The 13,353-nt window shown below is 44.6% G+C and overlaps 1 protein-coding gene across 3 annotated transcripts in view; it reads right to left on the bottom strand.

The window, feature by feature from the left end:
* ATP8A1 (ATPase phospholipid transporting 8A1) overlaps positions 1 to 13,353 on the bottom strand; it is a 210,943-nt gene that overhangs the window by 168,304 nt on the left and 29,286 nt on the right. For all 3 annotated transcript variants that reach the window (XM_034770949.1, XM_034770950.1, XM_034770948.1), the window contains exon 4: positions 12,435 to 12,533. In XM_034770949.1, the coding sequence (XP_034626840.1) occupies positions 12,435 to 12,533 (99 nt within the window). The remainder of the gene's footprint in view (positions 1 to 12,434; positions 12,534 to 13,353) is intronic.

Raw genomic sequence — 13,353 nt, 5'->3', positions numbered from 1 at the left:
GGGGCTGAGTGATTGCGATATGAAAATATGCTTCCTTCAAGTCGAGGGTGGCATATCAGTCTGCTGGATCCTCTTAAGGGAAAATGGAGGCCAAAGAAATCATGTGGAACTTGAGTTTCTTCACGAACTTGTTGAGTTCTCGCAGGTCCAAGATAGGCCGGAGGCAACCTTTGGCTTTCAATATTAGGAAATACCGGGAATAAAATCCCTCACCCCTGTGCTCCTGAGGAACCTCCTCCACTGCCCCTAGAGATAGTAGCGACTGCACCTCCTGGATAAGGAGCTGCTTGTGAGAAGGGTCCCTGAAGAGGGATGGGAAGGAGGGTAGAAGGGCAAGAAGGCACAATTGGATGGAGTATTCCTTCTCTACTTTGCGGAGCACCCAGCAGTCCGAAGTGATATGGGACCATGCACAGTAGAAAGGGGACAATTGAGAGGAAAAGGTAAGGCGGGGTAGATCCAGCTTTTGTTCTGGTGCACTGTCCTCCACCGTACCTTGAAAAGGCCAGTTTGGGGCTGGAAGGTGGTTTGGGTTGGCCAGAGCCCTGGCCTGAGGATGGGTGTTGTCTTTTCCTGCCACTCCTGTTCCTCCTCCGAGAGCTGTCCGGGGGGTTTTACTGATAGAACCTCAGAGGAGGTTGTGGCCTAAAGTGTTTTTGCTGTGTGGCAGGAGCGTGCAGGCCCAAAGACCTGAGGGTGGCTTGTGAGTTTTCAGAGTTTTCAGGCTATGCAGCCTCTTGTCTGTCTTTTCAGAGAAAAGTGTCACACCCTCAAATGGGAGGTCCTGAATGGTCTGTTGGACCTCATAAGGGAGCCCCTAGACCCTTCTCATGGCCACCCCAGTAGCCATGATCCTAGTGGTGGCATCAGCACTGTCGAACCTGGCCTGGAGGGAAGCCCAGGAGACTAGCCTTGTCTCCTCCACCAAGGCCGAGAATAGGCTCAGGAGTCTGAAGGGAGGAGCTCCATAAATTTGACAATCGCCACGCAGGTGTTATAAGAGTACCTGCTGACGATGGCCTGCTGGTTCAAAATACGGAGCTGAAGACCCCCTGTAGAGTAGACCTTTCTCCCAACAAGGTCGAGTCACTTAGCCTCCCTATTTTTAGGGGAGGGCCATGCTCATGCTGATTAGCAGTGTCCACAACAAGAGAGTCGGGAGGTGGGTGGGAGTACAAATGTTCGTACCCCTTGGAGGGCACGAAATAATGCCTCTCGTTGCACTTGACAGTGGGTGGCAAGGAAGCTGGGGTCTTGCCACAATAGTCTTAGTAAGTGGTAGGGCAACATGAGAAGGTCCTGAGGGGATGAGGATATCCACCATGGGATCAGCCTCCTTGACCACCTCCTCAGCCTTAATACCCAGACCCTGAGCAACCCTTTGCAGCAACTGTTGTAACACCCTGCTAATTCAAGTGCCAGGATTATGACTGTCCTATGCCTCGTCCGGAGAGGAGGAGGAGGAGGAAGCCCCTATAAGCAGCGGCTGCGCCCTGCCATCAGCTCCCAAGGGGTCCCACGACACTGAGGAAAACGACAGTGCCAATGGAGTGCCCATTGGCACCTGGGCTGTCAATGCCAAACTCGGTGTTGATACAGGCATTGGAGACACCGATGGTGCCACCGGTGCCAAACCAGTTGCCTGAGCCGACGAAGATGGCAGGGCCGTTGTCTGTGCCACTGTCGGTGCCAAGGTTGTCATCAGTGCCAAAAATGCTGTCGGCGCCAAGGTCTAAAGAGTCATCAGTGTCGAGGCCAGTGCCGGTGAAGGTGCCGCGTGTGAGTAGGTGCCAAGGTGAGCTGCACAATTGATGGCGGGACGAATGTGGCTGAGGTCACCGAAGACACTGCAGAGCAGTGCCCTTGGATCCCTCCCTGGCTCTGCTGAAAGGCCGAGGGGGTCCAGAATGGCCACTTTGGTGGATTCTGCCACTGCGGTGGCCACGCCTAGAGCTCTTGCCTGTTTCTCCTTGACCTCAATCATTGGCTCCTACTCCTCTCCGTGATAGGAGTCAGACTCTGACTCTGAGGTCTCCAAGACTGAAGACCACGGAGGAGCCGAGCTTTGGTGCATCGAGAGCTTGGGGAGCGACTAGGCTCTCTGTCCGAGTGGGCCAGTGCCGAAGGACATGGAGAGGAGGAATGCCTGGAGATCACTGCCGGCTTCCCTCTTGACTGCACCTGGGGGTGGGATGGGCCCGCCAGCATCAGAGGTTCCTCCCTCCTAGGGGGCGAGAACGGTGCTGTAAGGTGCAGCAGCTCCCGAGGAACTTCAAAAGCTTCCGGCGTTGAAGGAAGCAGCAGTTGCTGGCCCATGGGGGGGGGCCCGAACGTGGGGGGCCCGAACTAAACTACCTCGCCTGGGCAGGGATTGACGCGGCTCTAATGGGGGATCTCGAGCTGTGGCCCGCCTGGGGTCTCACTTCCTTAGATTTAGCCGGAGGTGAACGACTGTCCGGCTTCTTTTTCTTCTGAGGCACCAGCGAGTGAGACCGGTGCCTGCTCTCCGCTGGACCTTGGGAGGTGCCGTGCTGGGGCCGAGTGTCCTGGGACGAGTCCTTTCTTGGCATCGAACTCGCATACCGCAGCTCCGGGGAGCTGGAAGGGGGTAGAGACCCCCAACAACTGGAGTTGAACATGCTTGCTAAAGCAAGGGTTACGGGAAGTTCCAGCCTACTGTCGCTGGCAGTAAGAAGGAACTGAGGAGGTGGCTGGTCGGCAGAGCTCTATATTGAGCACCATGAAGGCACGACTCCAGGGGGCGCCCAGACTGACCCAACAGATGCTACTAGCGGAAAAATCTTCCAGCTACCATGCATGCGCACACACCTGATTGGAATAGACATGAACAAGCACTCAAAGAAGAACCACAGTTACTGTAGTGTAGGTAATGATTCTTTCTTCGAGTGATGTCCACACCAATTCCACTTTTGACAACTAACTAGCAGTTCTTTCAACAGAAGGAGTGAGAGAAGTCCTTACTTGAATAGTGAATTTATGTCAGCCCTGCCAAATGTGGCATCTGATCTGGATGCTGGACCTGAGAGTAGTGAGAGGCGAATATGTTGATTGAAGCTACTCTCCATATGTCAGGTATTGAAACATTTGAAAGGGAAGCTCTGGAGACTGTGTGCACCCTAGCCAAATAGGACCTTAGGGATCTTATTTGCCCCCTGATAGCAAGTCCTGATCCAGTCTGAAAACCACTTGGATAATCTCTGGGTGAAAACAGGCTCCTAACTCCTTCTGCGAAAGGAATGAACTCTCTGTGGGATGTTCTAAATGGTTTTGCTCTGTCCAGATAAAAATATAAAGCTCTCATCACATCCAAGGTGTGTAGTTTCATTTTGGCTGCAGTAGAGTGATGTCTCAGGAAGAAAACTAGCTGGCATATGGATTGGTTAAAATGAAAATCCAAAACCACCTTAGGCAAGCAAGAATTTAGGATGATGCCTAAGTGTGATTTTGTCTTTACAGAATATGGTGTAAGGAGGCACTGATTCTTCCAGGCGAGGTGATAGTTACCAAGAATGCTGCCTTTATGGAGAGATGATATAGGAAAGAGGTTACCACGGGTTCATTGGAGGCCCTACTGTAAAATGTAGATGGAACATATGGGCCCAAAGAGTCAAAGGTGTTAGCATGACTCTGAAATTGTCCATCATTAAACAAGGTTCGGGGTTTGTTATATAGAGACCTCGGTTTGTTAGTTTCATGGCAACCACACTAAGAAACTCTTCCCAAAGTTCAGAAATTTAACTAAAATATGGAAAAGAAAGGAAAAAACTACAAAAATTTATGAAGCAGTTTAAAACTAAAATTAAATAATTATATGAGAAACTTAACCAATACATATCCTCTTTTAAAATGGGACTTTGCTATCAGCTAGAGTCCCTTATTTGAGTTGGAAAACACTTCTTAGGAGGGATGGATTAGTTTTGTGGCTCATTTCCAAGATATGAAACATGGTTACTTCTCTTGCAGGAAGAGACAGGCGTGAGTGGAAGAAGACAGAGGATAGCAAAGGTGGAGAAAATACAGCTTTTGCTGATGTTCTTGAGATTACAGGAGGCAGGACAGTCATAGACAGATGCTCTGGGTGGGCAGGTCAACCACTACAGCAGTGCTCTGGATCATGGAACGTAATCTGGTTGGTCTAGTCCCTCTTCTTTATTGGTCCCTCTTAGGCTGGGCAGAGCTGGGTAGAGCTGGATGGGCTGTCTCAACTCATGGTGGTGGTGCTATGTGGTACAGCCAACCTTAGAATCAGATCAGACAGAAAGCCAAAAAAGAGGGAGAGAGAGAGAGAGAGAACACGAAGAAAAATAGTGGGGCAGAAAGGAACACATAATGGAAAGAGTGACAAAGCAAGATATTGTGTGTCCCTGACTGGAGTCTCTGATGGTGTGGCAGTTATGACCAGGTGTCCCCGTTGGTGTGTTAAGGCCTGGACTTCTCGATGATGCAGTGACCTTTGGGATCCTCTGGCAAAGGAAAAGTCCCTGGAGCAGAGCAGGATGAGACAGAGGTCTGATGCCTTCCTGCTCCTCCAGCAATTCCCAGTCAATTAGCCAGTCTCCATCCCCAAAAAGTGCTTTGTAAGAGCCACAAAAGAGGAATGGTGGGAGGAATAGTCCATACTTTCATTATTTTGTTAATCAATCAGGTCTAATTCCCCACATACCAAGTTTAGTCCATTAACTTCCAGTCCCATGCTTTCCTTATTTACTAGGTATGGCATGAACACAGTCCTTAAATTATATTATTAAGGCTCTTTTGTTTAGACTAACTCAGTTTGTTTTTCTCTTTTACTAATTTTTATAAACAAAAATTATGTAGCTGTCTGAGTTGGACTTCTGTTATCTTTTCCCCATCAACATTTGCTAACATTTGTTATTACAGGTGATTAAACTATTTTACAAGTTTCCACCCACTTTCCCACAGTTAGACTCACAACTCAGGTAGGCCTTCTAGGCCCCAATTACAACAACCCCATGAGACCAGTTAGGACCAAGCAGAGCGAGAGGCTCCTTGACTGAGGGAAAAAACATGGGAGAGGCTCTTTCGAGATGTTGTTACCACAAGACAAGCAAATACAGTGTAATTCTGCACCAATGGGTGTTTTAATGAAATGGCCGCTAGGTGTAGCCTAATCAAGCTGATACAGAGTCTGAATCGCTTTAGGGAGAGTCCCAGATTGCCCATCTCAATCCCAGCTAAGGCAGAAACTGTCCCTGGGTCACCCAAATGAAGAACCCCCAGTGCTGTTGGGTAAGGAGGACAAATAAGAATAGGTCTCCTCCAGAGGAGGGTCAGCCCTGGGTCGATGTGGTACACAATGGAATGAAGCTGAAGGAAATGGCTGGGTCAGAATCACATCTCCCAAGCAATCTAGGACACGAAACTCCAAGCCAACAGAAAGGTTACCTCTAAATTTCATGCTTTCTTCAGCAGCATGTAGCGTACATATCTGTGTGGCCCCCAAGCAAGAATAAATAGCAGTGTAGAACATAAAGCACAGCTCTCTACTCACCCATGCCATGCCTCCCTGTCTACACTGATATTTTTAGCAGTGTAGTGTTCCACTGCTTCCTTGCTGCTGGAGCCTTTCTTCCTGCAGGAAAAGACCCCAGAAGTGAGGAAAGGCTCTGGAAGGGGGAAGGCAGCAGGGAGAGATTCCAAGGCAGCTGTCTGCAGCTGGAGCCCTTCCCTGCTGCAGGGAAAGACTGCGTAAAGCTGGAGCCCTTCCCCACTTAAGGGAAAGTCTCAGGTAGTGGGGAGCTGCTGAAGCCTTTCCCACTGACCGATATGGATATGTGTAGCTACACACCACAGTGTGGATGCACCTGATTTTCATTGTAGCATGTAGCTACATGTACATTATATGCCACCAACACTAGTGTGTAGTGTAGACGTAGCCTAAAAGGCTTCAGTGCTGAGATCTCCAGATCCGAGAAGTCTGGTATCAGAATGGGGAATCGATGCTAAGGAAGTGTTTGATACAGAGGCAAGGTGGTAGTTGCCAAGGGTCTCAGTGCAAGGGATGACACTGGAGCAGCTGGTACCAACACAGTGCCAAACTCAGCATGGTCCCTTGGAATGAAGGAGCCATCTGTGCCCTTTGGTGCAGAGGCATCAGAAGAGGAGCTCTAGACTGCATGTCCTAGCACAGGAAGCCTGAGGAGAAGATCTAAGTCTCTTACTTGGAGTCAGGGATGGGTGATTTGTGTCTGGAGTCCTGACCAGAGCAGTGCTCCTTTTTCCCCTCATTCCAGAAAAACAATGCATCTTTTGTGAAGCGGACATATGAGAGACAAGAGTACCACAGTTAGCCACTGCCAAAGCCAAGATCAAGACGGCTGATCTTTCCAAGGCTTCTTGGGACCATATGTTGGGGCTGCATAGAGTTCTTCTTTAAGAATAATTTTAGCCTCACCTCCTTGTTCTTGAGGGTCCTTTAGACAAGGAGCAGCATATTGATCAACGCTCTGTTGCATGATTCTCTTCCAGGCAAATAAGAATGGCCGCACAGGGTCAGAACAATAGTCCATCTAGAATAGTATCCTGCCTTCTGACAGTGACCAGTGCCAGATGCTTCAGAGGGAATGAACACGACAGGACAATTATCAAGTGATCCATCCCATGTCTTCCAGTCCCAGCTTCTGGGGTTAGATCTCTGATCATCTTGGCTAATAGCCATTGACAGACCTCTCCTCTATGAACTTATCTAATTCTCTTTTTAATGAAGTTATGCTTTGGCCTTCACAACATCCCCGGATAATGAGTTTCCCAATTGAATGTACATTGTATGAAGAAGTACCTCCTTATGTTTGTTTCAAACCTGCTCCCTATTAGTTCCCCTGGTTCTTATGTTAAGTGAAGGGGGAAATAATACTACTTTATTCACTTTCTCCATACCATTCATGATTTTCTAGACCTCTATCATATCCCCCCCTTAATCATCTCTTTTCTAAGCTCAACAGTCCCATTATTTTTAATCTCTCTTCACTTGGAAGCTGTTCCATAGCCCTAATAATTTTTGTTGACCTTCTCTGTACCTTTTCTTCTTCTATTATATATTGTTTTAGATAGGGCAACCAGAATGCACAAAGTATTCAAGGTGTGAGTGTCCCATCGATTTATGTAGTGGCATGATATTTTCTGTCTTATTATCTATCCCTTTCCTAATAGTTCCTAACATTCTCTTAGCTTTTTTGAATGCCACTGCACATTGAGCAGATGTTTTCAGAGAGCTGTCCACGACAACTTCAAGATCTCTTTCTTGAGAGGTAACAGCTAATTTAAACCCCATCATTCTGTATGTATAGTTGGGATTATTTTTCCCTATGTGCATTACATTGCATTTGGGCAACATGAATGTTGCCCAGTCACCCAGCTTTGTGAGATCCCTTCATAACTCTTTGCAGTCAACTTTGGACTTAACTATCTTGAATAATTTTGTAACTTTTGCAAACTTTGTTACCTCTCTGTTTACCCCCTTTTCCATATCATTTATGGATATGTTGAAAAGGACTGGTCTCAATAGAGATCCTTGTTGGACCCCGCTATTTACCTCTCTCCACAGTGCAAACTGGCCATTTATTTCTACCCTTTGTTTCCCATCTGTTAACCAGTTATTGATCAATGAGAGGACCCTCCCTCCTATCCCATGACTGTGTACTTTACCTAAGAGCCTTTGGGGAGAGACCTCATCAGAGGCTTTCTGAAAGTTCAGTACGCTGCATCTACAAGATCACTCTTGTCCACGTGTTTGTTGACCCCCACAAAGAATTCTAATAGATTGGTGAGGCAGGATTTCTCTTTACAAAAGCTGTGTTGACTCTTCCCAGACATACTGTGTTCATCTATGAGTCTGATCATTCTCTTCTTTACTATAGTTTCAACAAATTTGCCTGGTACTAAAGTTACCAGCCTGTAATTGCCAAGATAGCTTCTGGAGCCTTTTTTTTTTTTTTTTTAAATCTTGATTAACATTAGGTATCCTCCAGTCACTAGTAATTCTGCAATCTCCTATCTGAGTTCCTTCAGAACTCTTGGGTGAAATAGCATCTGGTTCTAGTAACTTTTTGCTTAATTTATCAATTTGTTCCAAAACCTCCTTTACTAACACCTCGGTCTGGGACAGTTCCTCAGATTTGTCATCTAAAAAGAATGGCTCAGGTATGAGAATCTCCCTCACATCCTTTGCAGTGAAGACCGATGCAAAGAATTCATTTAGATTCTCCACATCTGGTGTGTCACTGTTAATGACCATGGTGGAATCAAAACAACAGACAGGTCTTGAAGCCAGGAGATTTGGAATCCCCAATGATGTAGGAGTACCAACCTGTATAGAGGAGGGAAGGTCTTAGGTGAGGTTTTTTCTTCCTTTTTTCCCCAACAAAAACAGAGGGAAAAATAAAATGTAAGAAATAAAAACTTAAAGCTAAATAAGTTATTGAAGTGTGTACGACAAGCTATGACGCACGAAGCACAAACACTGCTTGTGTTCCATCTTGCTCCAGGAGCAGTAGGAAGGAACTGAGTGAGGGATGCAGGCATCCAGCTCCATATGTCCTTATCTATGATAGTAGACAAGGTGTGAAGGGTGCAGGCTATTAAAAAAGAATCTAATCTTGTATACACCAAGAGTGGAATTGGTGTGGACAATTACTCAAATAATAGATTGTTATCCTTTAACTACAGAGGAAATCTTCTCCACTTCTGGAGTAACAGTTCAGTGTCAATTGTTTCCTATATTAAAGAAAAACACTCTGATGCCATACAGAACATGGAAATAGCCAATGTCCTCTGCTACCAGATGCCACAGTTCTTACATAGACATCTGACACATTGTATGAAGTATGGAAGACAGTTTAGAAAGCATGTGATCTTCAGCAGTGATGTCTTCTGATTCTTTCTCCCATTTCTTGGGGAGAAACCTGATAATATATATCTATGGCAAATGCAACAGGGGCATAAAAAACAGAGAGGGGCGAGGAAAGAAAAGGTGATGGAAAGAGATGATAGTAAAATGAGCACATTTTCACAGTAAGCATTAATCATAGATTCATAGGACTGGAAGGGACCTTGAGAGGTCATCTAGTCCAGGCCCCTGCACTCATGGCAGGACTAAGTATTACCTAGACCATTCGTGACAGGTGTTTGTCTAACCTTCTCTTAAAAATCTCCAATGATGGAGATTCCACAACCTCCCTAGACAATCTATTTCAGTGCTTAACCACCCTGACAGTTAGGAAGTTTTTCCTAATGTCCAACCTAAATGTCCCTTGCTGCAATTTAAGCCCACTGCTTCTTCTCCTATCCTAAGGGCTTGTCTACATTATCTGCTGGATCGACAGGCAGTGATCGATCCAGCGGGGGTTGATTTATCGTGTCTAGTCTAGACATGATAAATCGACCGCCGAGCGCTCTCCCGTCGACTCCGGTACTCCACCAGGGCGAGAGGCGCAGGCAGAGTCGACGGGAGAGCATCAGCCATCGACTTACCACAGTGAAGACTCCACGGTAAGTAGATCTAAGTACATCAACTTCAGCTACATTATTCACATAGCTGAAGTTGCATAACTTAGATCAATACCCCTCCACCCGCAGTGTAGACCAGGCCTAAGAAAAAAAAATGTCTCCCTCCTCCTTATAACAACCTTTTACATACTTGAAAACTGTTATCGTGTCCCCCTCTCAGTCTTCTCTTTTCCAGACTAAACAAATCCAATTTTTTCAATCTTCCCTCATAGGTCATGTTTTCTAGACCTTTAATCATTTTTGTTGCTTTTCTCTGGACTCTCTCCAATTTGTCCACAGCCTTCCTGAAATGTGGTGCCCAGAACTGGACACACTACTCCAGTTGAGGCCTAATCAGTAGGGAGTAGAGCAGAAGAATTACTTCTCCTGTCTTGCTTACAACACTCCTGCTAATACATCCCAGAATGATGTTTAGTTTTTTTGCAACAGCTTTACACTGCTGAATCATATCTAGCTTGTGGTCCACTATGACCCCCAGATCCCTTTCCGCAGTAGTCCTTTCTAGGCAGTCATTTCCCATTTTGTATGTGTGCAACTAATCGCAGCTCAATGCCTGTCTAGCCACTACCAGATGGCAGAAGTTTGTAGGCATCATGGCATAGGAGTCTAAAGACGGATCTGAAAGAGAATAAAGTTGCAGCTTTATGGATTTTTTTAAAGGGAATTTTGCTATGCACAAGAAGTTGCATAAGAGAAAATGTGAAGGTGTCTGAGGGAGAAGCTGACTGGTAGGCAGAAAGGCTAGGAACTTTGCTGAAGGGAAGGCAATACTCTTACAGGCTACTCAACAATAAGAAACTGAGGAGGTCCCTGTCAATATGGTGGCATCATCTACAAGTTATACAGGGAACAAAAATCAATCTGCGTAGCTGTACTTCAGGGAGCCTGAAAGGTCCTGAAAAGAAGCCAGATGGGGAACATGAAACCCCTTAGTCAAATGAACTGACCAGGTGAGCCTCAAAGCCATTCTCAGATGGCACCAAGGACAGCCTCTGAAACCAAGACTCCAAATAAAAAGACTCATGTACATACTCCAGACCTGAAGGATGCCTTTTACTGGATCCTTTTAGTGAAGAATGGGCACAATGTGAAACATGGAGGCATTTGGGCATTAAGAAACCCCAGCATCCACAAAGTGGGGAGAACCTGATGCAGTCCTAAGGAATGAGCATTGCTGGAAGATCAAGGAAGCTAGAACAGAGACCTCCAGTCCACAACAACACTCCTACTTCCTCTTAATCTTATGATTGAGGCAACAGAAGAGCAAAACCAAAGCTACTACAAACATATGATGCAAGTTTGATCACAGACCAAAGGAAGTTTGGGACTGATGTGAACCCACTTAGCCAGAACTTTTCTGGTACCAAGATGGCCTCTAGCACAGATGGAGCTTGTCAGCTACCATCCAGGCACCAAAGACTGTGGGTTTTGATTTCACCATGTTAGACAGAACTGTACCTTACCCTGATGATGGATCAAAGGGTTATGGGGTTGTGTATCTGGCTGTGGAAAAATACAGCAGCATAAAATACACCAACTTTTTTGCGGGGGTGATCGCCCTAGAACTGCATGGAGATTGTCTGGAATCAAAACTGCACAAAAGCTATGCAAAGTTATCTATCTAAAATGTATTAACTATTATCTAACAATGCATCTAACATGTATGATCTATAACTCCTCTAACCAGTTAACAGAACATTTTTCATCAAAGACAAAGAAAACACTCTTTGTGTATGAAATGAAGACCCATATATGTATAGCTGCTAGCTGTGGAAAGGAAAGAGAAATGAGGCTGCTTGGGATTGCTTAACCTTTTAGAACCTTAGCTCTGGGAACATATCTTATTTGTAGGAATATGCAGAAGCTACCTCAAAGAAAGGTGTAAAATTGAGCTTTCTTGTACTGTAGCAGACAAACAATAAAAAGGGATCATGGGGAGGGATCTTCCCTCTCTCCCCTCACCACAAGAGTCCAGGCTTAAAGTACTGACCTAGGATGGCCCTACGCTAAGAATTGAGACAGACTGGAACTTAACATACTGTTCTCACCAGGCTCACTCTGCAGCTCCTCTTACACTATAGTTTCTTATCACCTCACACCCAATGCTAACCACACTGATCTCACCTCAACAGGGGAGAAAATAGGAGCCTCCAACTACCACCAGGGGTAGTAGACTTCCCTCAGGGGTAGAAGGAGCCACTACCAACTTCTTTTACTACTGAAAGAAATTTTGGGCTTGTCTGCACATTGATTTTGCAAAGATCTCACTACACTGGTGCAACTCCCCTACTGTGGATGCAATTATATTGATAGAAAGGGGTTTGGGACATACTAGAAAAGCTGGGGCTTTCTTCTTTATGACCGTATAAAATTCTCATTTCTAGCCCTGAAAGGACATGAGATATTAGACTTGAAAGCCATCAGACTTCAGAAGTAATTTTGGGGAGAAGGGATTCTACATCTAGAGGGAGAAGTAAATATTTCTCTAGAAAGATGATACAAAAATGCTATTTGAAGCTGTTTAGAAAGTTAGAATAAGTCCTGAGGAGATGGATTGGTGGCAGGTAATGAGATTATAGGCATGTGATAAAATGAACTGGTATGCAATAGCAATACATTTATCACACTCCTGTACAATTTACCACATGGATATCACCTCCTGGTATCATATATATTTTCATAAACTATTTCCACCGTTGTTCAAGGTTTTCATCTGTTGTTTAAAGCAAGGTATTTTACATATTTCTAGGGTTTAGGAGAATCGCCTCATACCAAGCACTAAATGCTGAGTAACTTGAGACTGTAGATATATTCAATTATTTTTAATTTTAGAGATGCATAAATATTACACGTTATTTATTTAGGAAATAATTGTATTAAATACTTACAAGATCTTCTATGATTTCTTTGACTGCTGCTACAGCTAAAATAAACAACAGAGGAACCAATGTTGTATAACGACCTGTTGGCGACACATCTGGAATTTGCTATTAAAAAAAGAAAAATGTATTTTATATTTGTAAGTCAAAGTGCAGTTTGATAATAAACAGAACTTAGTAATGAAAAAGAATGCTACTTTATTCAGGTTCACGTACAATTCCATTTTCTTCATCTGCACATTTTAGTCCTTCTTACTACCGAGCCTATAATTGCTTACTATTTTCAATCTCCCAAATTCATTACACTTATACCTGTTCTCATAAAATCAGAAGCAACATGTAATTAATATGAAAAATGTTTCTATTTGGGCAACTGAATTATAAAATGAAGGCATAAGTTCCTATATATTTATGATGAGATATTTTGCAGCATTCCCCTCCATCTTCCCACCACAAGGGCTGATGCTATATCTGATTTCAACACCAAGCCTGGGGAAGACACTGAGCTTTCCAGTGTCTCAGTAAAACTCTTTTGTTTAACATAAGAGATCGTTTAATACTTTTGTAATGTAGTGCTGACGGTTTTCCATCTGATGGCTATCAGACAGACCCAAAAGACATGGTATAGTAAAGCACATGAGTGGTTACATTTTTAAAAGTACTCAGAGGAATTATTCTCATGAGTGAAGTTATGCATATGCTTCAGTGTTTTCAAGAACAGGGATCTAAAGTTCAACTGCCCCATGACCAGTGGAATCTATTCACTATTTTTTTGGAGTTAGATGTAAGTTGTGCAAAGGAGGACTGCATTTTACAAAGCACTGTGTTCGGGGGGGGGGGGGGGGGGGGAAAAAAAAATTTTATAAAAAAAAAAAAAAAAATTTTTTTTTTTTTTTTTTTTCTTTTTTTTTTTTTTTTTTTTTTTTTT

The sequence above is a fragment of the Trachemys scripta genome, chromosome 5 (assembly GCF_013100865.1).
Source record: "Trachemys scripta elegans isolate TJP31775 chromosome 5, CAS_Tse_1.0, whole genome shotgun sequence".
Taxonomy (NCBI): Eukaryota; Metazoa; Chordata; order Testudines; family Emydidae; genus Trachemys; species Trachemys scripta.
Note: the sequence above shows the minus strand (reverse complement) of the source record. Positions and strands in the feature narration are given on the sequence as shown.